Source organism: Anas acuta, chromosome W, assembly GCF_963932015.1.
Source record: "Anas acuta chromosome W, bAnaAcu1.1, whole genome shotgun sequence".
Taxonomy (NCBI): domain Eukaryota; kingdom Metazoa; phylum Chordata; class Aves; order Anseriformes; family Anatidae; genus Anas; species Anas acuta.
This window is the reverse complement of record NC_089016.1, coordinates 11,251,836-11,279,752: the sequence shown is the minus strand read 5'-3', so window position 1 is coordinate 11,279,752 and position 27,917 is coordinate 11,251,836. Positions and strand designations below refer to the sequence as shown.

The following is a 27,917-nucleotide window of genomic DNA, read 5'->3' as shown; positions in this document are numbered from 1 at the left end:
AACTTCTTCACATTCAACCATTTTCCTAAAAGTTATCTTTAGGTGCTTAGCACCTTGGGGCAGAGCAGGAACTGTGAGACTTCTCTGCAGTCATATGGCATTCAGTGATGGATGTGAGGAGTCATGGATCTTATCAGCTTGTGGGCCACAAGGAGGAGATGGATGGGAATGCTCTGAGGAGCTCAGCTCTGCCTCAGCATCTCCTGTCCCAGCATGAGGAATGTGACTGTGGCAGGGACTGTGAGGTCACTTCAGTCTCTGCACTTGATAGGGCAGCAGCAGGAACATGTCACAGAAAGGGACTGTGAGGTCACTTGTGTCTGGAGGTGGCAGGTCAGCCTTGACTTCTCCCTGGGAGCTGCACTTTTGGGCTGACATCTGGCAGTGGCCCTGCTAGGCCAGCAGAAGGCACCTGCTTGGCATGCTGACTGGGGGATCCCCTCTGCCTCCAGACCCAGGAGGACCCAGACAGAAAGAAGGCCCCCATATGGGTTGTCCTGTCCCTTCTGCTTGAGTCCATGAGTGGGCAGCAGCAGGCACAAGGCTTGGCTGTGTCTAGCCAAGAAGCTGCAAGGCCAGCAGCAGGCCCATGGCTTGGAAGCTGCTGCTGAGGTGACTTGTGTCTGGTTGGCTGAGAGTCCTCAAGGAGCCTGCTGGGTTGGGATGCCTACTTCAGGAGTGATTTCCTACCTGATGGTGCTTTCTTTGTTCGTATGAAAGAGCAGGAGAGAAAAACTTGCCACAAAGCGTGCCCTGGAAGGTTGGCGCTGGCCTTGAGGAGGAAGAAATGTCCCTCAAAGGGTCATGCTGTAGTGCCACAGGTCACCCTCTGATTAGACCGTTGCTTTGTCTTACAAGGAACAGCTGGTGAGGGTTGACGAGATATGGGAGAAAGCAAGGAATGAGAGCAAAGTGGTGAACAGAGATGGGTGTATGAAAACTTCAAGGAAATAGGACAAATTGTGGGACAGCATAGGAAAAGATACAGAGGAGAAGGCAGAGGGTGCTGGCAAGAATGGAAGGTCCCAACAGCCCTGAGGTTTTTGTCGCCTTGGCTAGAGCTTATGAGGAGAGATGTTATACTTGTTGCAATGGGGCCTCATTGATTCCTTTCATCCCTGTGCAGCACCTCAGAGGTGTCATACCAGTGTTCTTCTCATGGCATCACACTGCCCACCACAGCCCACAGACCCCAGCAAGAGCCTTGAGCAAGACATGAGGGTGCAGGATCTCCTGTTCCAGTGCCTGGGGCCAACACTTGGCCCTTCTGCATCACCAAAACCAACCAAGACTTTTCTCAGCACAATGCTTTGTCTGTCTGTAACCATGGCCTCCAATTATCTGCCCTAACAAGGCCCTGGTGAGGCTTTGTTAGCAACAGCCCTCACTGGGGCCCATTAATACTCCAAGTCACTTCAGAGTTTTCTTCTGACTTTACTTTCTCTAGCAGTTGCATCATTCACCTCTCAGTACCTGAGCTTCATAGACTGAACACCAAAATACACCATGGAACTCATTAAAATGCAGAAACTCCTAACATCTCTTTGATAGTTTTCTTTAAGCCTTCACTCCTTGTGCAGATAATTGCAGAGCTTGCAAGATGTAGTTAAGAAAGAAGATTTCAAAGAGCAACCACTAAAAATATTTTCTTGTTTCAAAGGCTGAATTTTGCTGCATTTCAGTTTTGAACCTCATTCTCCTATTGCTATTCATCCAGGGTGACTTCTTTGGAGACCTTCATTGGGAGGAAGAGCAGAGTGTGCTGGTCTGACAGCTCCACTGCCAGCAGTGGTCTTTGTCCCTGTAAGTGCAGCCCAGCCCAGCACATGAAACCCTTTCTAAGATAAAACAGGGATTTGTTCAGAAAATAATAAACTAAACATAAACTAAACATAAACTAAACTAAACTAAAATAAAATAAACTAAAATAAACTAAACTAAAATAACATTGAAATGACCATTGGATACTGAGAAATTCAGCCTGAATTTCAGTAGACACCTGGACATCCATGGACTATCTTGGATTGTCTGTGGAAAACTCGGAGTGAAAAATAAATATATCTTTATTGGCTGCAGCTGTACCCATGAGCCTGGCCTCATTGGGGAAATTGTCCCCTTCCAGACACAGAATCCTCAGTTGAGTAAATTGAAAAGACCTGCCCCGTCAATGGAGTAGGGCAAAATCCTACTTCCTGTGCTATAGATGCAGAAGGCAAAAAGAATTGCATTGTGCCTGACACTACTCTGGGATGTGTAACCCAGGTCAGGCAACTTTACCTTAGTGCTGACAAGTCCATCCCTAAAGCACGCTACCAAGCTCTACATCTACCCCTTGGCTCTCCAGTCGATGACCCAGCTCATGGATGGTAATCAGGGAGTCTCCGTTAGCGTGACGCTGCCTCAGGTGCGCCACCATGGTAGCCATTGGCACCTGCTGTTCTTCAGCCCTCAGCAAACCCCCAACAGAAGGATTCTGTGGAAGGCCAAGCAAGGTAGACAACTGATTCATGTCCTTTGTCTCCAAGGCATCTCTGCCAAAGTCCCACCAGTGGTGCTCTCTTGGAACTCTGAATTCCCTCTCCTGATGCAGTCTATGCCAAGGATGCACGTAGCCTCCGAGCAAGTTCCAATGGGGTGCTTTTGCCATTCCTTCCCAGTTAGACTCACTTCAGCCTCCAGTACAGTTAACTGTTGGGATCCCCCTGTCACTCCAGAAACACAGGTGGGTTCTACCTCTTTCTAGCTTGATGGCATTGGGGTACACTGTGCACCGGTGTCCAGTAGAGCCTGATACATTTGTGGGTCTGATGTGCCAGGCCGTTAAATATACACAGTCCAGTAAACCCGATTGTCCCTTTCCTCCCCTCCTCCCCCTGCCTTGAAGCAGGACCTTTCTAGTCCAGCTCATAGTATTCATTACTGTGTCTGGTAGATGGCCCAATGGAAACACGTGCTGCCATAGCACAGTATTCCATGGGGCAAGGGAATGGAGCCGACAGTCAAGGGACACATTTGGGTGTGGAAGGTGGGGCCCAGCAGAGACAAGGAGTCAAGGCTGTGGGCTGGGGTGAGGCCAGCAGAAGCAGCCCAAGGGGTGGTGCTGCTAGTGAGGACAGGTTTGTGGCAGCAGCCTGAGTGGGCAGCAGCTGTGCGCAGGCGAGGGGAGGCCAGGAAGCGCATGGCAAGAGCGCTGCTGCCAGCAGAGCCAAGGCCGGGGCCGAGCCCAAGGGCAGAGGCAGGCCCAGGGCAGGGGGCTGCAAGGGCCATGCTGAGCTCCCTGCCCCTGCAGCAGCCGCCCTGGCCCTCGGCCTCCTCTCCCCTGCCCCTGCAGCTCTGGGCTCCCTTGGCGCAGCCCTGGCTCTGCAGCACCAAGCCCTGCTGGGAGCCCTCCCCTGCATGCTGCCACCGCTCCCTGATGCTGCTGTTGCCCTCTGCCGGGCACTGCCCAGCCCAGCCCAGCCCCTGCCTACCTCTCCCCACCTCCCTGCCCTCTCCCCAGCCCAGCAGCCCAGGCTGTGCTGGCCCCAGGGCAGTGCCCACTGCAGGCTGCTGCAGGGCTCTGGGCACGGCCACCACAGCCCTCAAACTGGGACCAGTTCAGGAGATGGAGGTCCGTGAAGCTGCAGGAGCCCTGCTCTCTTGCCTGGGAGATCCCCAGCACACAGTGCCTGTGCCCCGCAGGGCCAACCCCACTCCCCAGAGCAGCACAAGAGGCCTGGTCCAGCCACAGAGCAGCTCCAGATTCTGGTCCCTGAAGTTCCAGATTTCCCCACTTAGTAGTGATGGGAACCCCAAGGGCCACCAAAGCTGTTCCTAAATGTGACAGGAGGCCTTTTGTCACTGAGCCCCTTCGCCATTAGGAGAGTGAGATACGATCGGAGAGCTGTGAATATCTCACGGTTTCTTTATTGCCTTAATCTACACAGGAAGATTGCTAAAAGTAACGTAGATGAGTGGGTTAAAATAAAAATCAACACATAGAAGGATGAGAAGAAATTTCCTTAAATCAAAATAATATTATCACGTATTTTAAAAAATAAGAATAAACAGTTTCATAAAGTGTTTTGTGACAAATTTGCTCAGTACTGTTTAGATGGTGAGCATATTATTTGTGCTCAAATAGTATGTGTGAAAGTAATTTCCTTAATGCATTTTTCAGTTCCTGGCTCCTCATGCTGTAGATGAGGGGGTTCATTGCTGGAGGCACCACTGAGTAGAGAAATGACACCACCAGGTCCAGGGATGGGGAAGAGATCGAGTTGGGCTTCAGGTAGGTAGACACGGCAGTGCTGACAAAAAGGGAGACGACAGCCAAGTGAGGGAGACACGTGGAAAAGGCTTTGTGCCGTCCAGGTTGAGAGGGCATTCTCAGCACTGTCCTGAAGATCTGCACATAGGACAACACAATGAAAACAAAACAAGCACAGCCTAAAAATACACTAAACTCAAGTGCCCCATCTTCCCTGAGGTAGGCATCTGAACAGGAGAGCCTGAGGATCTGGGGTATTTCACAGAAGAACTGGTCCACAGCATTGCCTCGACAGAGGGGCAGGGAAAATGTAGTGGTAGCCTGCAGAACAGCAATGAGAAAGCCACTGCCCCAGGCAGCTGCTGCCATCTGGGCACAAGCTCTGCTGCCCACGAGGCTCCCGTAGTGCAGGGGCTTGCAGATGGCAACGTAGCGGTCGTAGGCCATGACAGTGAGGAGGAAATACTCTGATCCAAACAAGAAGAATAAAAAGAAGAACTGTGCAGCACAGCCTTGATAGGAGATGGCCCTGGTGTCCCAGAGGGCATTGGCCATGGCTTTGGGCAGAGTGGTGGAGATGCAGCCCAGGTCGAGGAGGGCGAGGTTGAGGAGGAAGAAGTACATGGGGGTGTGGAGGCGGTGGTGGCAGGCTACGGCACTGAGGATGAGGCCGTTGCCCAGGAGGGCAGCCAGGTAGATGCCCAGGAAGAGCGCGAAGTGCAGGAGCTGCAGCTCGCGCGTGTCTGTGAATGCCAGCAGGAGGAACTCAGTGATGGAGCTGACATTGGACATCTGTTATTTCTGGTCATGAGGTTCTGTACAAGGAAGACAAAGGCAGTGATAATGTACCACAGACGTATCAGAGGAAAACACTTCAAATTTTCTCATTTAAAATCACAAAAATTTTGCGCATTTCTAGTCAGGTAGTTTGAAGCTCTCTTTCACTGATTCTGCCTGAGACTGCCTCTGGGAGCAGGGGACTCCTCTGTGGGCAATGGAAGAATCAGTCCTGCACTATAGCCAGAGGGAGTAGCATGGTAGCAACATGGTAGTAACATGGTAGGAACATGGGGTAGTCTCAGATTAAGCTTACTGCTGATATCAAAGAGATTTCCCTAGTTTTGCTCCTAGTTCACCCAACTGCAGAGCAGAGGTTTGGAGATTTAGGTATGTAATTATTTGTTTTGTGGATTTGGTTCTGGCTGCCCCACCACACCAGAGAATTGTTTCTAAGGCATAAATCCTGGGCATTCTGCTGCACTCCAAGTAAAACCTTGTGGATCCTCAGAGGCAAAGAGACTGTGCCTTTAGTGCAGAGTGTCCCTCAGAGACGACAGCCAGCCTCTCGATCACTGCTGGTCTCAGCTGCCCTGTGAGAGCTGCAGGGAAGTTGTACTCAGTTGTTCATCTGAAAAGAACCTGAACACTGCTGAGAGCAGAGACATCCAGGTACAAAGTGCCCATCTCCAGATTCCCCACCCTGTCACCGTATTTGCCTTTTCCTAAACACCCCGAGGGCACACCACTGCCTCTGAAATCCCCATCCCCAGCCAGCCTGGGAACAAGACCAGCAGCAGCACGGCCAGCTGGAGAAGCCAGGAGGAATGCCAGCGTGCTGCTGCCAGGGGAGGCAAGGCCAGGGAGGGACAGATGGACACTCAGCAGACCCTCCTGTGCTGCAGCTCTGCCTGCAGAGGAGGCAGCTCATGCTCAGTGTAGGTGATCTGTGCTCACCTCAAGCCGGCAGAGACCTCCGAAAGACAGGGCACTGGGCACTGGAGGATTTGCAGCTCCAAAAGATCGGCTAGGGTAAAACCTCAGAGGACGACAAGCATGATTTTGGTGTAGTTTCTGGGCTGAAGTGTGGGAAGGGACTTTATGAAGTTCATTGATGAAATATTGATCCCTCATTGCAATGCTCTAGCAGTCTCAGTCTGCAGTACAAACCTGACCACCTATTACCATGAAACCAGCCTCCACTCTACCACAGGTGTCTGCAAGCACAGGATGCAGAAAAAGTCTTGCCTTTCAGGTAGCCCCTGCCTTGGTCTTCCTTTTCAAAAATCCAATCATAAATGCCATTCTCTAAAGCATTTTCTACACGTTTCTGGAGAAACAGAGAAACTCACCCTGACAGATTCTATCAGCCATCGGATGTGCCAGCTGTACAAGACCCCTCTGGCAACCCCACCTGCATGGCCCTGCTGCCAGAGCCTCACGGTGTCAAGAGCCTGCAGATGTGTCCTGCCACACGCTGCCCTCTGTTGTTGTGCTCCTCAGTGTCTCCAAGCCCTCTCTCCTTCTGTCCTCTCTGTGTGCCAGCTGCGGTCAGAGCCCCCAGCCCTTCTGTGCTGTGCAGAGGAGCTGCTCCTGGGCACAGCTGTCTCTCTGCAGTGTTTGCCAGGAGCTCCCCTTGGGCCTAGGAGCCCGGCCCAGCTCAGCAGCACAGCACCCGACCATGGCATTGCTTGCTCTGTGCCCTTGGGCTTCCTCGAGGTGTCCCCAAGGCCTCAGGGCTGACAGCTCCCCAAGGCAGCAGGGTCTCTGCTGGGGTGTGGTGGTTGAAGCAGACTGAAGTCATCACTGTCTGCTCCTAGATGAATTTGGGAGAGACTGATTTTAGGCTCTTAAAGTTTGATTGTCAAACATGAGTACAAATGTTTCCCTCCCTTAACCCCTATTCTGTTCCCAGTGTATTGCAGGACACCTCAGCCACGACTGCCAGGGATCATTTCACCCTTCTGAACATGTCCTAACAAGAGAGGGGGGAACCGAATGCTCTAAAAGGTTTTCCATGAAGGGAATTGGACACTAAAACACCATTTTTTGAGTTTTCCCAGTAATCCACAGAGAAAATCCTCTACCCATACAGAAATTTCTTCTTCCTCTCTCACATGACCAGCACGATGACTGGGATGTGGAACACCCCCATCACTGTGCTGGTGCCTGACACCAAACACCTGCATGACTGCAGTGCTTCCTGCTGGGGACCATGCCCTATGGTCAGCCCTGGGCTGTATGTCATCCCTGTTCTCTGCAAGGCTCGAGTAGTGGAAGGTCTGGCTCCAGAAGGCAGCTGTACCTGAACCAGGGGAATTTCTCTCATGTACAGAAGTTATTTCTTCTCCTCCCAGCTATTGTTCTGTGGTCCCAGTGTCATAGACACCTTCTGTGGTTTTTCCCCATTGCTGGAGCTGTCCTGCAGTGCCAAGGTATTACTCACTGTCTTTGATTTCATAAACTACATATTGGATCCAATCTCCCTCTTCCCTCTCATGCAGTTTTCAGGTGTGTGTGTGTCCTGTATTGGCAGGCCAAGGCCTTATCCACCTGCTCTTCTGTCCTCACGAGTGTCACTGTTTTCTATGATACTGCCATCACTGTCTGTGAGAAGCCCAAATACAGCCCTCCTCAAAGATCTTAATGAAGCCCTTTCCTAAACCACCATCCTCCCAGTCAGTCCTCAGGTTGCCTAGAGGTGGTACGGGAAGGGTGAGAGAAGTTCAAGTGGATCTGCAGATGTCATCATAAGACCTCTCTCAAAGACCTTGGAAAGGACAGATGGATGAAAGACATTCCTCAGAACTTGGAAATGACAGATGTCAAACTCATCTGCTAATAGGAGGGCAAGCAGAAGGATGATAAAGCCTAATCAAGGAAGAAAAAAGCAGGCTTAGCCTTAACCCCCACACCAGACCTAAACTGAAGTCCTCAAAGCTTGCCCTTATCCTAAACCTTGAGCAGGATTGTTGAGCAAAACACCAATACCTCCCTTGATGCCTTGCCATTCGGTTGACCCTGGAGGGTGGCCTCTAATCCCTAAACATTAACCTGATCATCTAACCCCCAAAGCCCTCCACCATGCACACAGAACATCTCAGCTTCAACCTCACTCCTATCCCTAACTTCAGCTGTTTGTCCCCTTGGGGCAGGGCAGGGACTGTGAGGTCCTGCAGCAGTCCCATGGCATTGGAAGAGGCGTGTGAGGTGACAGGTATGTGATCAGATCAGAGGCCACAAGGAGGAGCTGGCTGGGAATGCTGGGATGGGATCAGGTGTGCCTCTGGATCTGCTGGGCCTGCAGGAGGCACATGGCTGGGAAGGAGGCTGGGAGGTCACTTCTGCCTCTGGAGCTAACAGACCAGCAGGAGGAATGTGGCACAGATAGGGATCGTAAACGGCAGAAGCATGCATTTGGAATGGAAGGTGATGGCGAGGCACCTTCTGTTCTGGTCAGGTGGTAGACCACAGGAAGGCTGATGGGATGGGAGTCATGCTTGAGGTAGAGCTAGTGAGACCATAGAATCAGAGAATGGCTCCTGTTGGAAGGGACCTTAAAGGTCATCTAGTTCCAACCCCCTGGCCAGAAGCAGGGATGCCCCCCATGAGATCAGGTTGCCCAGTGCCTCATCTAACCTGCTCTTGAACAGCTCCAGGGATGGGGCATCCCTAAGGTCTCTCAGCAACCTGTTTCAGTGCCTCACCTCCTTCTGAGTAAAGAGTTTCCTCCTCACCTCTAATCTAACTCTCCCCTCTTTTAGCTTAAAACCATTCCCCCTTGTCCTATCATTATCTAATTGAGCAAAGAGTCACTCTCCATCTTTTTATAAGCTCCCTTTAAGTACTGAGAGGCCACAAAGAGGTCACCCCGCAGCCTTCTTTTCTCCAGGCTGAAGAGCCCCAGCTCTCTCAGCTTTTCTTCATAGGAGACATGCTCCAGCCCCTTGATCATCTTTGTGGCCCTCCTCAGGACCCATTCTAACAGATGCACATTCTTCTCATGCTGAGGGCCCCTGTCCTAGATGCAGGACACCAAGTGGGGCCTCACAAGGGCAGATTAGAAGGAGTAGAAGTAGAAGTCACCTCCCTCTACCTGCTGGCCACTCCTCTGCTTATGGAGCCCAGGATGCAGTTGGTCTTCTGGGCTACAAGTGCAGAATGTACTGTCTCATTGTCGATTTCACTGTCTGTCATAGATAAAGATACTAAACAGCACCAGTCTCAGGACAGACCCCTGAGGTACAACACTTGTCACCAGCCTCCACTTGGACATAGAGCCGTTGACCACCACTCTCTGCATGAGACCTTCAAGCCAACTCCTTATCCACTGAATGGTGCACCCAACAAATGCATATCTCTAATTTGGAGATCAGGATGTCATGTGGGACAGTGTCAATGGTCTTACAGAAGTCCAAGTAGATGACATAGGTCTGTCTTCTCTTGTTGTCTGATGTGGTCACTCCATTGTAGAAAGCCACCAGATTAGTCAGGCTTGATTTACCCTTTGGTGAAGCCATGCTGGCTGTCTGAGATCACCTCTTTGTCTTGCAGGGGCCTTGACATCTATTCCAGGAGGATCTTTTCCATGATCTTTTCAGGCACAGAGGTGAGGCTCACCATTCGGTAGTTCCATGGATTCTCATTTCTACCCTTTTTAAAAATGGGAGTGATGTTTCCTTTTTCCAGTCACCAGGGACTTCACCTGACTGACAGGACTCTTCAAATATGACGGAGAGAGGCTTGGAAACTACATCAGCCAGTTCCCTCAGGACCCTGGAATGCAAGTCATCAGGCCCAATAGACTTGTACTTGTTGAGTTTCTTCAGGTGGTCTCAAACCTACTCTTCACTTACAGTAGGCGGGACATTGCACCCCCAGCCTCCATCTATGAGTTCAGGGAATGAAAGACTTGGGAAGCCTGACTGGCAGGGAAGACTGAGGCAAAGATGTTGTTGAGTCCCTCAGCTTTCTGCACATCTGTCATTATCAGTTTACCCTTCTCATCTGTCGCGTTAAAGGGGTGTAGCTGATTAACCGTCACGGGCCCGTTTGGATTCAGTGTACTGAACCAGTCGGACATTCACCAAAACTGGGGGTCCGTTCGGACATTCACCAAAAACGTAATAACCGCCTGGGGGTCCACTCAGACATTCACCAAAAACGTATTAACCACCTGGGGGTCCGTTCAGACATTCACCAACAATGCATTAACCGTCTGGGGGTCTGGTTAGATTCAGAACACTGAATTATCACGGATAATCACCCTCACCCAAGTCGCATTAATGAAAGCTATCACAATGCAATCAAGTATGGTTTATTACAGCAACAGATAATCAGGTTCTTTTGGATTGCCGGCGATAGTGACTGTCTGCAAAAGCAAGTTAGTATGTATGAAATACACAGGCGTTATAGGTGTTACAGATGTGACAGGTGTTATAGGTGTTACAGATGTTATAGATGTTATAGGTGTTATAGGTGTTATAGATGGTATAGATGTTACAGGTGTTACAGATGTTATAGGTGTTATAGGTGTTGCAGATGTTATAGGTGTTACAGGTGTTATAGATGTTATAAGTGTTATAAGTGTTATGGGTGCACAGCCTAGAAATAAACGCGTTGAAAGGATCAAAGACTCTATATAGAGATTTATAAGCAAATATTCAGATCTCACCCAAAGGCGTCCCAATGGGGGGGGAAGAGAGGCTCAGCCCGTCGACTGATCCCAGGAGTCAGGAGGTCCTAAGGATGCTGTATGTCCTCGGGATGGTATCTCCCCTGACGGTGGTATCTTCCCTCACATCCCCTCTCTCTTGGGCCAATTTATATTATTTTCTATCTTTTAGGTGGAGCTTGAGTGGCTCTAGTCAAGCATATCTTAGTTATGATTGGTGTAAAGTTTTCCCGTCTCCGTTTAAAGTAATAGGCTCCGAGAAATTCAGAGCGCATGCTCAGTGAGGGGTGGTCGCACCTTGGAGGCGGGTAGCTTTTGGGATGGAGGTGTGTTTTGGTATTATAATGATATTATAATGAGCAAAAAGAACACTAGGGTACAGCATTTGTCAAAACGTGACAGGTCTTTGGCTTAGGGTGGCAAAAAGTGCTGCTTTGTGCACAAGAACAATCGAGGTCCCACCTGATCACAGAGCCTAGCCGTGGTGTCTCCACTCCACTCCACGCTCCGTGGTGTTCCTTAGAGCTAGCACACCAAGTTTCCCCAGCGCGATAGCATCTAAGGTTGGGAGCCTAGGGAACGCTCAGATAATGCAGTTATGCCCTACCCTGAAAGCCTCTTCAAAGCTGTACCTTTTCCTTAAAAACGTGAATGTTAGTTTTATTTTCCTAGTTACTTCAGGCATTTACACCACATCATCCATCAGAAGAGGGTACACTCTCTTTGGCCTTTCTTTTCTGAGCGATGTATCTACAGACTCTCGTCCTGTTATTGTTTTCATCCCCTGTTAAGCTCAGTTCCATCTGTGCCTTGGTTTTCCTTATCCTATCCTTCCATATCTGAAACTGAAACTTGTGAGAGAGCCTGGGAAAAGTAGCCCTGGATCCACAGAAGCCATTTGGGAAACAAAACTTGTAGGTTGGAAGCGTGATTTTGTGGAGGTGCAGAGCTGATGGGCACATTGCGCAGGATGCGCCTAAAGATCTTTGTGTCCTTTTCCCTCCTGACTACAATGCCACTTCCTTCTCAGGAATGGAGGAGCCAACAGAGGTGAGACAGATACACTGAGATGGCAAATGTCATCAGAAAGCTGATCCCAGTAAGATATGGGGAGGTGAGGAGCAGCCTGAACAAGAGACGTGAGATTTTGGGGTGGGAAGAGGAGCATGGCCAGCAGAAATTAATGATTTCATAGAGGTAAAAGTATTAATGCAATGCCAATGCTGCAGTAACACTGTCTAAACAGTAATGTATGTCCCTTACCTTACTGGAAACAGTGATTTTAATCCCTAAACCTAAATGCTACTACAACACTCTGAAAGGAATCAATTTTCTCTCTTGATAACCATAATTCCTTCACTTGACACTAACATTAAAATGCTCTACTTAACTCTAAACTCCTTGGCAGAGGTAAAACACCCGTAAACCACAGAACTTGTCCATACCTCAACCACAGACGTGACAGCACAAGCAGAACACCAAACACTCCCACTAAAAATTGCTTAATGTCTAGACCAGAAAGTAAAAAGAGATACCAAGGGGCCTAGAGAAAGCTCAGCTCTGCCTCAGGATCTAGTGCCCCAGCAGCAGGAATGTGACTGTGGCAGGGACTGTGAGGTCACTTCTGTCTCTGCACTTGATAGGGCATCAGCAGGAACGTGTCACAGAAAGGGACTGTGAGGTCACTTGTGTCTGGAGGTGGCAGGTCAGCCTTGACTTCTCCCTGGGAGCTGCACTTTTGGGCTGACATCTGGCAGTGGCCTTGCTAGGCCAGCAGAAGGCACTTGCTTGGCATGCTGACTGTGGGATCCCCTCTGCCTACACACTCAGGAGGACCCAGACAGACCCAGACAGAAAGAAGTCCCCCTTATGGGTTGTCCTGTCCCTTCTGCTTGAGTCCATGAGTGGGCAGCAGCAGGCACAAGGCTTGGCTGTGTCTAGCCAAGAAGCTGCAAGGCCAGCAGCAGGCCCCTGGCTTGGAAGCTGCTGCTGAGGTGACTTGTGTCTGTTTGGCTGACCGACCACAAGGAGCCTGCTGGGTTGGGATGCCTACTTCAGGAGTGGTTTCCACCCTGATGGAGCTTTCTTTGGTAGTAGCAAAGAGCAGGAGAAAAAAAAAAAGACACAGACTGCACCTTTGAAGTTGCGCACTGGCCACGAGGAGGAAGAAATGTCCCTCAAAGGCTTTTGCTGTGGTACCAGAGGTCAACCAAAGAGTGTCTGTGATCAGAGCATGGCTTTGTGTTTCAAGGAACAGCTGGTGAGGGTTGATGAGACATTGGTGAAATGACGGAAATGCCGGGACGAGAGCAAGGGGGTGAACAGAGATGGGTGTCTGCAGATTTCAAGGAAACAAAGAGAAATGTTGGATAGCATAGGAAAGCCTTCAGAGGAGAAGGCAGAGGGTGCTGGCAAGAATGCAGGGCCCCAAAAGCCCTGACATTGTTGTCCCCTTGGCTAGAGCTTATGAGGAGAGATATTCATTACAGTGGGGTCTCATCGATTCCTTGCAACCCTGTGCAGAGGCTGGGAGGTGTCATACCAGTGTTCTTCTCATGACATCACACTGCCCATCACATCCCACGGATCCCCAGGAAGTGCCCTGAGCCAGACGTAGGGGTGCAGGATCTCCCCTCCCATTTCCAGGGGTCAGGCCTTGGCCCCTATGCTTCAAGAAAAGCAATCAAGACTTTTCTCAGCGCAGTGCTTTGCCTGACTGTAATGATGACCTCCAATTATCTGCCCTAACATGTCCCTGGAGAGGCTTTGCAATTTTCAAAAAAACTAAGCTCAAGTTCTTTATTTTGTTGCCTCCAGTAATGTTTATATTCCTAAAAGGATGGCTAAGTGCACGATGTATTTTAAAATGATTAATAGGAAATTAAAAAAAAAATAGTGTTTATATTAATCCGTATCATATTCATTCAATGATAAATTATGAGGGTCTTGCTAAGGAAACCATTAGACAGACTGCTGAGAGATGGGTGAGCTTGGACTCACTGAAACTCAAAGCAGCAACTGGGTTGGTGGGAGAGGTCTGAATGATTAAAGAGTAAGGGGAAGGCAAACAAGGAGAACAATAGGAAGTGCATGGGTCCAGACTGGCAGCTGCTAAAAGGAGACATTCAGCATGTTCTGTGTAATCAAGATGGATTTTGTGCCTGGAAGATGAAGGAGGGAGCACACAATGATAGAAAAGCGAGGACAATGCAACTACAGGTGAACACCAGTATTTCTTCTCCTGTGATGAATATGTATCCTGAAAAATCACATTTCTTCATGATAGAAATTACAATTCACGTGAGACATTTTATGGAAGGGATAGAATCTTTTGAGCTGATGAGTTGTTGTTTTATTAATTAAGTACTAAATAAATTACTGGGTAATTACTGTGTGTCCTGGCACTGCAGAGCTCCCATCAGCCCATGCATTCTTTGGCTTAACTTTACTGTGACGACCCACTCACTGCCCACCCAACACAAGGCACACAGTGTCCCAGGAGAACCCTTAGGATATTCTGGTGGCTCGCAATACCTCCTTGATGCCACCAGTCCTGTCACCTGTCAATCCCTAGAAGCTGCTTCTTGACGGGTCAGGGTCTCCAGAGACAATGGGCATCCACCAGTGATGACTCAGTCCAGCCCTGACTCCCTCACCCAGCACCCCATGCCCTCATGCCCCTGTGTCCAGGTGGCACCCAAGTACAAGACCGAGGCCTTGAGCCTGGTATTCCCTGATTGTCTTCTTCACTCCAGATTGCGAAGAAGAGCCCTGAGCACTGAGCAACTTCATTTTATGAACAAGATGCCACAACAGAGTACAGGTGTCATTTAGGAATGACACATTCAGAGAAAGCCTCTGGGTCACAGATGATGTGGTAAAAACTAACACAAAATGTAACATTCAGAATGCTAAGAATTACATAATTAAAAATATATATTTATATATTTAAAATATTAACAGAAAAAAATAATTAAAAAAATATTGTATCATCTTCCCAAATATCCTTTTATTTCTGTTAGGATTATTATCAATGATAATGTTATGATAGCACTAGTAAAGATAAAAATGAAATAACATAATATGAATCAAAATTCCATATTATTAGAAATACATCTTCTGAACACATCACTGATGCTTAAGAAGCATGTATTGAAACAGTTTCCTCACTGCATCCTTCACCTCTTGGTTCCTCATGCTGTAAATGAGGGGGTTCAGTGCTGGAGGCACCACCGAGTACAGAAATGCCAATACCAGGTCCAAGGATGGAGAGGAAATGGAGGGGGGCTTCAGGTAGGCAAACATGGAAGTACTGACAAACAGGGAGACCACGGCCAGGTGAGGGAGGCACGTGGAAAAGGCTTTGTGCCGGCCCTGAGAAGAGGGCATCCTCAGCACATAGGACACCACAATGAAAACAAAACAACCAAACATTAAAGAAACAGTAAACACAAGTGCCCTAACTTCCCTGAGGTAGGCATCTGAGCAGGAGAGCTTGAGGATCTGGGGGATCTCACAGAAGAATTGGTCCACTACATTGCCTTGGCAGAGGGGCAGGGAAAATGTAGTGGTCGTGTGCAGGACAGCATTGAGAAAGCCACTGCCCCAGGCAGCTGCTGCCATCTGGGCACAAGCTCTGCTGTCCAGGAGGCTCCCGTAGTGCAGGGGCTTGCAGATGGCAACGTAGCAGTCGTAGGCCATGATGGTGAGAAGGGAATATTCCGCTCCAGCCAAGAAGACAAAAAAGAAGACCTGTGCAGCACAGCCTTGATAGGAGATGGCCCTGGTGTCCCAGAGGGCATTGGCCATGGCTTTGGGCAGAGTGATGGAGATGCAGCCCATGTCGAGGAGGGCGAGGTTGAGGAGGAAGAAGTACATGGGGGTGTGGAGGCGGTGGTCGCAGGCTACGGCGCTGAGGATGAGGCCGTTGCCCAGGAGGGCAGCCAGGTAGATGCCCAGGAAGAGCGCGAAGTGCAGGAGCTGCAGCTCGCGCGTGTCTGTGAATGCCAGCAGGAGGAACTCACTCACAGAGCTGCTGTTGGGCATCTGTTATTTCTGTGAAGTGGTCCTGCACAAAGAGAAAGAATAGTATTAATGTACAACAGACTTATCAGAGGAAAATTCAATTTTCTCATTTAAAACCATCAAACAGATTGTCCACTTGCAGGCAATTATTTTGAAGGTCCCCTTAATGACTTCCAGCTGATACTGAGTCTCTCTGGGAGAAGAGTGCTCTTCTGTGGGCAATGGAAGAATCAGTCCTGCACTACAGCTCAAGGTAGCAACATGGTAGGAACATGGGGCAGTCTCAGATGCACTTCAGTTCATATCAGATTTCCCCAGTTTTGCTCAAAGTTCATCACAGAGCAGACACATGGAGATTTATGTATTTATTTGTTTATTTGTTTGTTTGATTTGTACTCTGTTCAGCTGCTCCACCACACCTGATGAGTCCTTCTAAGGCATAAATGCTGGGCATTCAGCTGCACTCCATGCGAAACCTTGTAGATCTTCAGAGTCACAGATACTGCATTTTAGAGCAGAGTGCCTTTCAGAGAGGAGAGCCAGTGAATCCATCAGTTCTGGTCTCAGTTGCCCTGTGTTGGCCGGTCTTTGAGCTACAGGACAATTCTCCTCCTATGTTCCTGGAGTCATAGAATCATAGAACATGCTGACATGGAAGGGTTGCACAAGGATCATCAGATCCCACCCCTGAATCTGTACATGACCACCCAAAAATCAGTCTATATGCCTGAGGGGGTTGCCCAAATGTTTGAATTCTGACAGCCTCAGTGCTGTGACCACTTCCCTGTGGTGCCTGTTCCAGTGCCTACAGAACCTGGACACTGCTGAGTTTTTCTAAAACAGAAATCCTGGGCATTCCCCTGCACTTGAAGGGAAACTTTGTGTCTGCTCAGAGAAAAAGGGACTGTCCCTAGAGTGCAGCGTGTCCTTTAGTGAGGACAGACAATCTGTCCATCAGTGCTGGTCTCACCAGCCCTGTGAGAGCTGCAGGAAAGTTATGCTCAGTTGTTCATCTGAAAAGAACACTGCTGAGAGCAGAAGAATCCAGGATCAAAATGCACATCTCCACACCCCTCACTCTGTCCCCATACTCCACGTCCCCCAAGCACACCGAGGGCTCACTCCATGGGCATGCGAAACCCCCATCCCCAGCCAGCCTGGGAACAAGACCAGCAGCAGCACGGCCAGCTGGAGAAGCCAGGAGGAATGCCAGCGTGCTGCTGCCAGGGGAGGCAAGGCCAGGGAGGGACAGACGGACACTCAGCAGACCCTCCTGTGCTGCAGCTCTGCCTGCAGAGGACTCAGCTCCTTATCATTGCAAATGCTGTTTGCTCTGCTTTAACCTGCAGACACCTCCCAAAGAAAGGGGGTATCAGAGCTTTTGTAGCTCCTAAAGATAAACTAGGATAAAACCTGAGAGGACCACATTATGATGATGCTGGTGCAGTCCATGAGATGATGTTTGGGAAGGTACTTTACAAATTTGATCACCGAGTTACTGATTTCTCAATGCAATGCTCCAGGAGTCTCAGTCTCCTGTACAATCCTGAAAATGAAACCTGCCTCCTGTCCACTGCAGCAGTCTGCAAGCACAGACTGCAGAAAAAGTCTTCCCCTTCACATAAGTCAAGCCTTGATGTTCCTCCTGAATTGCCCCTCATAATGCCATTATCTAAAGCACTGCATAAACAGAGAGACCAACCCTGACAGATGCTATCAGTCATCGGATGTGCCAGCTGTAGAAGACCCCTCTGGCAACCCCACCTGCAGTGCCCTGCTGCCAGAGCCTCACGGTGTCAAGAGCCTGCAGATGTGTCCTGCCACACGCTGCCCTCTGTTGTTGCGCTCCTCAGTGCCTCCAAGCCCTCTCTCCTTCTGTCCTCTCTGTGTGCCAGCTGCGGTCAGAGCCCCCAGCCCTGCTGCGCTGTGCAGAGGAGCTGCTCCTGGGCACAGCTGTCTCTCTGCAGTGCTTGCCAGGAGCTCCCCTTGGGCCCAGGAGCCTGGCCCAGCTCAGCAGCACAGCACCCGACCATGGCATTGCTTGCTCTGTGCCCTTGGGCTCCCTCGAGGTGTCCCCAAGGCCTCAGGGCTGACAGCTCCCCAAGGCAGCAGGGTCTCTGCTGGGGTGTGGTGGTTGAAGCAGACTGAATTCATCACTGTCTGCTCCTAGATGAATTTGGGAGAGACTGATTTTATGCTATTATAGTTTGATTGTCAAACATGAGTACAAATGATTCTCTCCCTTAACTCCTATTGTGTTCCCACGGCATGGCAGGACACCTCAGCCATGACTGCCAGGGATCATTTCACCCCTCTGAACGTGTTCTAACAAAAGAGGGGGGACCAGAATGCTGTAAAGGGTTTCCATGAAGGGAATGAGACACTAAGACACCATTCATTGAGTTTCCCTAGCTGTCCATCTGGAAGATACTCTACCCATACAGAAATCTCTTCTTCCCCTCTTACATGACCAGCACGGTGACTGGGATGTGGAACACCCTCATCACTATGCTGATTCCTGACACCAAACACCTGCAGATGCCCGTGGCCTTCTTCCTGAGGGAGATTTCTCTGCCTTGCAGGCCTTGTACAGCTCCACCACCCTGTGCCAGATGCTGGCCAGCTTCCTGGCTGAGGACAGCACCCCCTTTGCTCACAGAGGTGGCAGCACTCTCAGCTGCACCTTCTGCATGACTGCAGTGGTTCCTGCTGGGGGCCATGTCCTACAGTCAGCCCTGGGCTGTATGCCATCCCTGTTCTCTGCAAGGCTCGAGAAGTGGAAGGTCTGACTCCAGAAGGCAGCTCTACCTGAACCAGGGGAATTTCTCTCATGTACAGGAATTCTTTCTCCTCCTCCCAGCTACAGTTCTGTGGCCCCAGTGTCAAGCAACCCTTGTGTGGTTTTGCCCCATTGCTGGAGCTGTCCTGCAGTGCCACGATGATACTCTTGGTTTTGCTTTCAAAATTTGCATTTGTATCCAATTTTCTTCTTCCTAATCATGCAGAAACCCACCTCACAGATCTTAACCAAGTTCTTTCCAAACATTCATCATCCCCTGGTCAATCCTCAGGTTCCTTAGCGGTGGTGTGGGAAGGGTGAGAGAGGTGCTAGTGGAGGTGCTGACATTGTCATAAGACCTATCTCAAATACCTTGGAAAGGACAGATGGATCAAAGACTTTCCTCCGGACTTGGAAAAGGCAGATGTCAAACCCATCTTCTAGTAGAGGGGCAAGCAGAAGGATGATGAAGCCTAACCAAGGAGAAAAGTGCAAGCCTTAGCCTTAGGCCCCAAACCAGACCAAAACTGAAGTCCTCAAAGCTTGTCCTTATTCTAAACCCTGAGCAGGATCCTTAGGCACAACACCAAACAATTCCTTGAAGCCCTTGCCATTCCTTTAACCCTGGAATGTGACCACTAATTCCTAAACATTAACCTGAACACCTAACTCCCAAAGCCCTCCACCATGCACACAGCACATCTCAGCTTCAAGCCCACTCCTACCCCTACCTTGTGTGGTTTTTATGCTTGGCGTAGGGCAGGGACTGTGAGGTCCTGAAGCAGTCATATGGCATTGGAAGAGACATATGAGATGACAGGTATGTGATCAGATCAGAGGCCACAAGGAGGAGCTGGCTGGGAATGCTGGGATGGGATCAGGTGTGCCTCAGGATCTGTTGGGCATGCAGGAGGCATGTAGATGTGAAGGAGGCTGGGAGGCCACTTCTGTCTCTGGAGCTGACAGACCTCCAGGAGGAATGTGGCACAGATAGGGACCGTAAAGGCCAGAAGCATGCACATGGCATTGAAGATGATGGTGAGGCACCTTCTGTTCTGGTCAGGTGAGAGACCACAAGAAGGCTGATGGGATGGGAGTCATGCTTGAGGTAGAGACCATAGAATCAGAGAATGGCTCCTGTTCAAGGACTTTAAAGATCACCTATTGCTAACCCCCTGGCCATAATCATGGATGTCCCCTATGAGATCAGGTTGCCCAGGGCCCTTAGCACAGGAATCCCTTCCTCTGTTGCATCAACTACACCTCTCAGCTCGGTGTCATCTGCACTCTTGCTGAGGGTGTACTCGACCCCACTGTCTATGTCACTAATAAACATATTAAACCATACGGGTCCGAGGACAGACCCCTGAAGTACAACACTTGTCACCAACCTCCATTTGGACATAGAGCCATTGAGCACCACTCTCTGTGTGTGAACCTTGAGAAATTGCCAGATTTTGACTTAAGAAAACTCTTGACTTTCACATGGAGAAGAGCCCACTCCTGTACCAGAGGGAGAGAAACCCCACACATCAGGGCAGCCTGGGACACTGCTGAGTGAGCAGTGCCCAGGAGGAGGAGGGCCTGGGAACCACGAGGGATGTCATATGCGCTGCGGTGCCTGCTCACCAGGAACCAGGCCAGCTTCCTACAGAGCTGCCTTACGAGGAGCATGGCCACCAAGAAGATTTGAGTTCCCAGACTCAGCTCAGACTTGGTGTGACACCACACGGACAAGGGTCTGCAGCCAGCAGTGAACGATGTGCAGGTATGGGAGTCCTTTTAAGAGCCAGGTTTAGACAGGATAGAGGGCTGTGGAAAGGATGAAAGTCCCAACAGGACCCAGGTCTTTGTGTCCATGGCTATGGCTGTTGTCTCTGCCATTGAGGCCTATGAAGAGATAGCTGATCGTTAAAGCACCAGGGCCTCATTGCCTCCTCGCCCCCACCCATGAAGCACGCAGGGGTCGTACCATTCTCCTGCACTTGGCCATGCACATCCCCATCTCCTACTGCCCCACAAAGAGCCCTGAGCAACCTGTAAAGGGAAGGGATCTCCCTTCCTATGGGCCAAGGGACAAGGCCTGACCCTTGTGCTTGGTGACACACATCCAGTTTTCCTACTCATCACTGTCACCTTCACATTGCCTTTGTCTCCTTGTCCTCACTGCCTCCAGGGTTCTACTCTAATGAGCTCCAAGGGAGGCTGTGTCAGTGCTGGCCCTCAGAGGGACACTGCAGGAAACTTGCCTCTGACTTGCACTTCTGGAGAGATGTCTTCACTTGTCTCTGAGTGCCTGAGGTTCGTGGGCTCATCAGCCAAGCCCCCAGAGGGGTGATTGCAGTGCCTTGGGCTGGTGCTGTGCTGCTGAGCTGGGCTGAGCTCATGGGACAGAGAAAACACTTTTTAAAAAGTCCTATGAAGCAGAGAGCCAGCTGTGCCCAGGAGCAGCTCCTCTGCACAGCGCAGCAGGGCTGGGGGCACTGCCTGCAGAGACAGAGTGCTTAATTGCAGGCAGAAGTGGCAGGATGCACAGAGCTCACTGGGGGAGAGCACTTCACAGCCCTGAACACGGTAAGTCTCTGGCTGGAGGGCAATGCAGCTTTTGGTCCTGAAGCTGGGGGTGCAGGAAGGTGTACTGGGTCTGGCTGGAATGTTAACTTTCCCGGCAGCAGCCCATACAGTGCCGTACTCTGTACTTGTAGCTGGAACAGCAGTGTTATCACACCAATGTTGTGTCTACTGCTGAGCAGCAGTGGCACAGCATTGGGCCTTTCTCTAACCCTCCTAGGGGGTGGGCAAAAGGTGAGGAGAGAAACATCACTAGGGCAGCTGACCTAAACCAACCAAAGGGATATTCCATACCATGTGATGTCACACTCAGCAATAAAAGGTGGAAACAGGAAGAAGAGGGGGAGGGTGGTCTCTCGTTGGGAAAACGTCAGTCCTCCTCTTGAACACCGGCTGTGTGTGTTGAGGCCTTGCTTCAAGGACACGGTCAATCATCTCTCATTTGTGGGAAGTAGAGAGTAATTTCTGTCCTCTGCACTTCCATATAGCCTTCATTCATTTTGTTTGTTTGTTTTCCTCCCTTCTTTTTATTTTTCCTTTTCCCCTCCCTTTTCCCCTTTCCGTTTTTATTTCCCCTTAGTTAAATTGTTTAGTTGTTGGTAGTCTTTATTTAATTATTATTATTATTTCCCTTTAATTAAATTATCCTTATCCCAACCCGTGAGTTGTTCTTTGCTTTACTTCTCCCCCTCCTCATCTAAAGGAGGGGGAGTGAGAGAGAGGTTGTGGGGTTTAGCTGCCCAGCACGGTAAAACCATCACAGAAGTGTTTCCCACGGCTGTGGTGCAGAGCAGGGTCCCTGCACTCAGCCTGCCCAGGGTGCCCAGGGGCTTGGGCAGGGGAAGGGAAGGGCAGGAGGTGCCTTCAAAGAGAAGGCACTTTCTGCACTCTCTGCCTGCCTCTTACTGCTCTGATTGTGGGGCAGGCTCTATGTTAATGGGGTAGTTGGATTTGCACTGGTGACTGAGCTTCCTATTGCATTGAACTGAGACATAAACAGTTTAGTGACGAACCTGAGAATATCCCTTCTTTTTTCTCTGCTTTCAGACTGCACCCCGGCTTTTCTGAGCTGTTCTTTAGGACCTGCAGACAAGGAGACGTGGTTTTTCAGCACAACCTCTGTGTGCATCCTTCCCCCAGCTGAGTGCTGTAAGCAGCCAGCAGCTGGGCACTAGGGGATGGACAGAGCAGCCCTCCTGGAAGTGACTTCTGGCTGAGGTTTTTGCCCATATCAACGACATTTACCACTGCAGTGGAGCTGTATGGCTGTGTGCTGTGTACAGGACATTCAGCAATCACAAAACAGGGCTACAACCAGGGAGACACACAAAGGTCACCTTGAAAGAAAGACAATGTGAAGGCTCTAATGAGAAAATAAATGAGTATTGTTCGGGGAAATTTCCCCTAACAGTCTTTATTTTTCCTTCTGTGCAGTGTCCTTGATGAAGGGCAGGAAATGCCCAATGTCAGCTCAGTGAGCGAGTTCCTCCTGCTGGCATTCGCAGACACATGTGAGCTACAGCTCCTGCACTTCGCGCTCTTCCTGGGCATCTACCTGGCTGCCCTCCTGGGCAACGGCCTCATCCTCAGCGCCGTAGCCTGCCACCACTGCCTCCACACCCCCATGTACTTCTTCCTCCTCAACCTCGCCCTCCTTGACCTGGGCTGCATCTCCACCACTCTGCCCAAAGCCATGGCCAATGCCCTCTGGAACACCAGGGCCATCTCCTATCAAGGGTGTGCTGCTCAGGTGTTCTTTTTAGTCTTCCTTATTGGTTCAGAGTTTTTTCTTCTCACTGTCATGGCCTATGACCGCTATGTTGCCATCTGCAAGCCCCTGCACTACGGGAGCCTCCTGGGCAGCAGAGCTTGTGCCCAGATGGCAGCAGCTGCCTGGGGCAGTGGCTTTCTCAATGCTGTCCTGCACACGGCCACTACATTTTCCCTGCCCCTCTGCCAAGGCAATGCTGTGGACCAGTTCTTCTGTGAAATCCCCCAGATCCTCAAGCTCTCCTGCTCAGGTACCTACCTCACAGAAGTCAAGTTTCTTCTGGTTAGTGCCTGTTTAGGTGTTGGTTGTTTTGTTTTTATTGTTTTTTCCTATGTTCAGATCTTCAGGGCAGTGCTGAGGATGCCCTCTGTGCAGGGCCGGCACAAAGCCTTTTCCACGTGCCTCCCTCACCTGGCCGTGGTCTCCCTGTATCTCAGTACTGCCGTGTTTGCCTACCTGAAGCCCCCCTCTATCTCTTTTCCATTCCTGGACCTAGTGGTGGCTGTTTTGTACTCAGCGTTTCCTCCCGTAGTGAACCCCATCATCTACAGCATGAGGAATAAAGAGCTCAAGGAGGCACTGAGGATGTTATTGCAATATTCAGTATTTCGACAAAGAAGCCATCTTCAGCATGTGATTCCCTGAAGTATAGCTGGAGAAGGCAGAAACATCTTTGTTCCTATATTTCAAAAATAGTTCATCCTTTTCAATATTATTCCAATATGCTAAATATTATTTTTATCATTTTATTTTATAAATTTAAGTTATTTTTGTTCTTCTATCTCTTTCTACCTTTTCTTCTAACCCAAAGTCCTCATGTAGAGGTGCTGCTAAGCTCTTTGTGACTAACTAAATAAAGGAACCAGCAGGTAGTCAGTTTCTGTGGATCTCATTTCTCATACACTCTTCTCAGGTACAGCAGTGGTTGTGGGATGAAGATCCCTGCTGCAATGTGGTGGAAAACCCTGGCTGTCCTTTTCTGTCCTGGAAGGCACTCTCTCCCTGCAGCCTTTGAGTCAGGGTCACCACTTCCTTGGACCCACGAACACTGACAGCAGCAGGACATGGTCGTTTTGGTGCTGGTCACCCTTCTCTTACACACTGCTGTCTTGTAGCACCACTGAATCAGAACTGGCCTTCCAGCTAACACCCCTAGGAGTACGGCTTTCAAAAGTGAGGTGGAGGAAGCACTGAGGAAGCAGCCTGATCTGATGTGAAAGTTCTCCCTGCTCAGAGCAGATCTTTTCACTGGAAACCTCCAGAGGTCCCTTCTGGCTCTAATCCTGAAGGAAAGAAGGGGCAGGATAGTGGAGGCAGGGGGACGGAAGACTGCTATGGGCAGAGGTGATATTGATATTTGTAACCCCTGCTCCATGTTGTCCTCAGGGTTACATCATGAATGAGTTCATCCCCAGAAGATCCTCTGCCCCATGAGCACCCTGTGTCCAGCTGGTCTGGAGATACTGCAGAGAAGTTCTCAGAAACGCTGCCAGGCACTGCAGAGTGATAGGTTCACTGAGAGTGGAGGGGCCCTCCAAAGCCCATCTAGCCACCCTCACTAGCCAGGCACAGAAACCTACACCAGGCAGCCCAGGCCCATTTCCAGTTGGGCTTTCATATCTCCAGTGATGGGGATTTGCCCACTTTGGAGAAACATGATCCAGTGCTTGGTATTGCTCGGAGGAAACGTGTTTTCCTGTGGGGAATGCCATGTAATCCCATGTCTTCTGTCACTGGGCACTGCTGAGACTGTCAGAGGAAAATACCTGAAAACAAGTCCATGTCTCATAGGCACTTCATAGCAGCAGTCAGAGACGGGGTTGAAGGACTCAACGCTTTTTCTGTCTTAGTCTGTACCAAAAAGCTCCCCTAGGCCTCTATGTTCAGTAAAAGAGATCAAGGATGAGAAGAGCATGTATTGAGAGGAAGGCCATGAAAAGTCACCGGGACAAGGGCCATTTTCTGCCCCTGAATTGCACTGACCCTGGGCAAGGCCCAGCTTAGGAAGCAGCCGTGCTGGACATTCATGGTGGGCAGTGAGCTGGGCAGGAGGCAGTTGTGTGCCCTGGGAGCACAGGAGGGAAGGCTGAGGGGCACCTCACCGCAACATGCCAGGAGCTGCAGGGATGTCAGGAACAGCCCAGGGCCAGGCTGTGTCCCAGGGCCATGAGCCCTGCCTGCCCTCCTCCTGCCACTCTGAGTGCACTGGCTGCAGCAGTGGGGACACCCAGCCAGCCTCTGCCACCTGCCTGGCCCCAGCCCTCTCCAGCGCCCTCCTTGCTGCTCTCTGATGTACACCAGCACCTCCCCATGCGTTCCAGAGAGCACATCTGCTGAGGGCCAGGGCGGCTGCTGCAGAGGCAAGGAGTTCAGCATGGCCCTTGCATCCCCCTGCCCTGGGCCTGCCTCTGCCCTTGGGCTCGGCCCCGGCCTCGGCTCTTCTGGCAGCAGTGCTCTTGCCATGTGCTTCCTGGCCTCCCCTCGCCTGCGCACAGCTGCTGCCCACTCAGGCTGCTGCCACAAACGTGTCCTCACCAGCAGCACCACCCCTTGGACAGCTTCTGCTGGCCTCACCCCAGCCCACAGCCTTGACTCCTTGTCTCTGCTGGGCCCCACCATCCACACCCAAATACCTTCCTTCACTGTCATCTCCCTTCCCCTGTCCTGTGGGTTGACAGAGTCATGGGATATATGACCTTTAGGTGTTGTCATGCTTGTGTAACCAGATTGGTGATGGCAGAAAAAGACCGTTCCTTCACTAGTGATCAACATCTTTCTTCATGTTAGGCCACAACTGAACATCCCTCACAATTCTTAGAGTGTTTGCTTTATCTCAGGGATGAACTGCATTAGGTCTCCTTGATTAGTCTGAGGCACAACACAATGTTTTTTGCCTTCTGACACTCCAGCACAATACCTGTGAGTTTACCTTTCTGTGTGCTTTTACCTGACGGGTCATTTCACATTTTTTGCTTTCATATCCCTGATGGAAGGGGATGATTCCCAAACTGGGATACGCAGATGGGTTCTGGCTCAGCCATTTGAAGTGTCCTGCTCTTGAGTATTTCAGCCTGAGTTTTGTCACAATTCCTGCATCAAAATGCATACTTTGGCTGTCATCGCCCTGTCCTCTGTCCTGTGGGATGACTGTGCTGTGGTGGGACATGTTTCCAGTGGGCCAACTACCAGACATCGTAATGAATACTATAAGCAGGACTAGAGGAGTCCTGCTTCCAGCCAGGGGGAGGTGGGGAAGAAAGGGACAAGAAAGGTTTTACTGGACTGGGTATATTTAATGACCTGGTGCATCAGACCCACAGATGTGTCAGGCTCCACTGGACATTGGTGCACAGTGTACCCTAATGCCATCAAGCTAGAAAGAGGTAGAACCCACCCGTATTTCTGGAGTGACAGGGGGAACCCAACAGTTAACTGTACTGGAGGCTGAAGTGAGTCTAACTGGGAAGGAATGGCCAAAGCACCCCATTAGGATCGGTCCAGAGGCTATGTGCACACTCAGCAGAGACTGCTTCAGGAGAGGGAACTTCAAAGTTCCAAGAGGGCACCACTGGTGGAGCTTTGGCAGAGCTGTCTTGGAGACAAAGGGCATGAAACAGTTGTGTACCTTGCTTGGCCTTCCACAAAACCCTTCTGTTGTTGGTTTGCTGAGGACTGAAGAACAGCAGGTACCAATGGCTACCATGGTGGCGCACCTGAGGCAGCGTCACGCTAACCGAGACTCCCTGATTGCCATCCATGAGCTGGGTCATCGACTGGAGAGCCAAGGGGTAGATGTAGAGCTTGGGAGCGTGGTTTAGTGATGGACTTGTCAGCACTAAGGTAAAGTTGCCTGACCTGGGTGACACGTCCCAGAGTAGTGTCAGGCACAATGCAATTCTTTCTGCCTTCTGCATCTATAGCACAGGAAGTAGGACCTTGCCCTACTCTATTGACTGGGCAGGTCCTTTCACATCACTCAATTTAGGTTTCCATGTCTAGAAGGGAAAAATTTCCCCTGTCCTGGTTTCAGTTAGAACAGAGTTGATTTTCTTCCTAGTAGCTGGTAGAATGCTATGTTTTGGCTTAGGATGAGAAGAGTGCTGATAACACCCCAATGTTTTAATTGTTGCAGAGCAGTGCTTATACCAAGCCAAGGACATCTCTGCTTCTTGCTCTGTCCTGACAACGGGCAGGCTGGGGGTGCAGTAAGAGCTGGGAGGGGACAGACCCAGGACAGGTGACCCAAACTAGCCAAAGGGGTATTCCATACCATCTGACGTCATGCTAAACAATATATAGGGGTGGCTAGCCGGGCGGAGGGGGCCGGACTCCTCGGGGTTAGGCTGGGCATCGGTCAGCGAGTGGTGAGCAATTGCATTGTGCATCACTTGTTTGTACATATTATTAGTAGTACTATTATCATCATTGTATTATTATTATTATTATTATTATTAATATTATTATTATTATTATTATTATTATTATTATTATTATTATTTTCCTGTCTTATTAAACTGTCTTTATCTCAACTCACGGGCTTCACTTTCCATTTCTGTCCCCCGTCCAAGAGAGGGAGGGGGGAGGGTGAGCGAACGGCTGCGTGGTGTTTAGCTGCCGGCCGGGTTAAACCACAACATCCCCAAAGAGGCCAAGCTCATATGTACATGTACAGCCACTAGAAGAATTTTTTTTTTTTACTTTTCATCCTGAGTTTTCCACAGAAGACCCAAGAGAGACCATGGATGTTCAGTTGTCTACTACAATTCATTTAGAATTTCTCAGGATCCAACGGTCATTTCAACTTTATTTATTTATTTTTTATTTTATTTTATTTTATTTTATTTTATTTTATTTTATTTTATTTTATTTTATTTTATTTTATTTTATTTTATTTTATTTTATTATTTTTTCATTTTTTCTCTGACTTATCTTAGAAAGGGTATCACGTGCTGGGCTGGGCTGCAGTTACAGGGACAAAGACCACTGCTGGCAGAGGAGGTGTCAGACCTCCAGACTCTGCTTTTCCTCCCTATGGAGGTCTCCAAAGAAGTCACCCTGGATGAATAGCAAG

The 27,917-nt window shown here is 49.9% G+C and overlaps 2 protein-coding genes across 2 annotated transcripts in view; both read left to right on the top strand.

The window, feature by feature from the left end:
• Positions 1 to 27,917, top strand: part of LOC137846905 (uncharacterized) — a 426,139-nt gene that overhangs the window by 181,826 nt on the left and 216,396 nt on the right. The gene's annotated exons all lie outside the window — the stretch shown is intronic.
• Positions 22,700 to 23,491, top strand: LOC137846907 (olfactory receptor 14C36-like). The gene has a single exon (XM_068665014.1). The coding sequence runs from the start codon at positions 22,700 to 22,702 to the stop codon at positions 23,489 to 23,491; it is 792 nt and encodes a 263-aa protein (XP_068521115.1).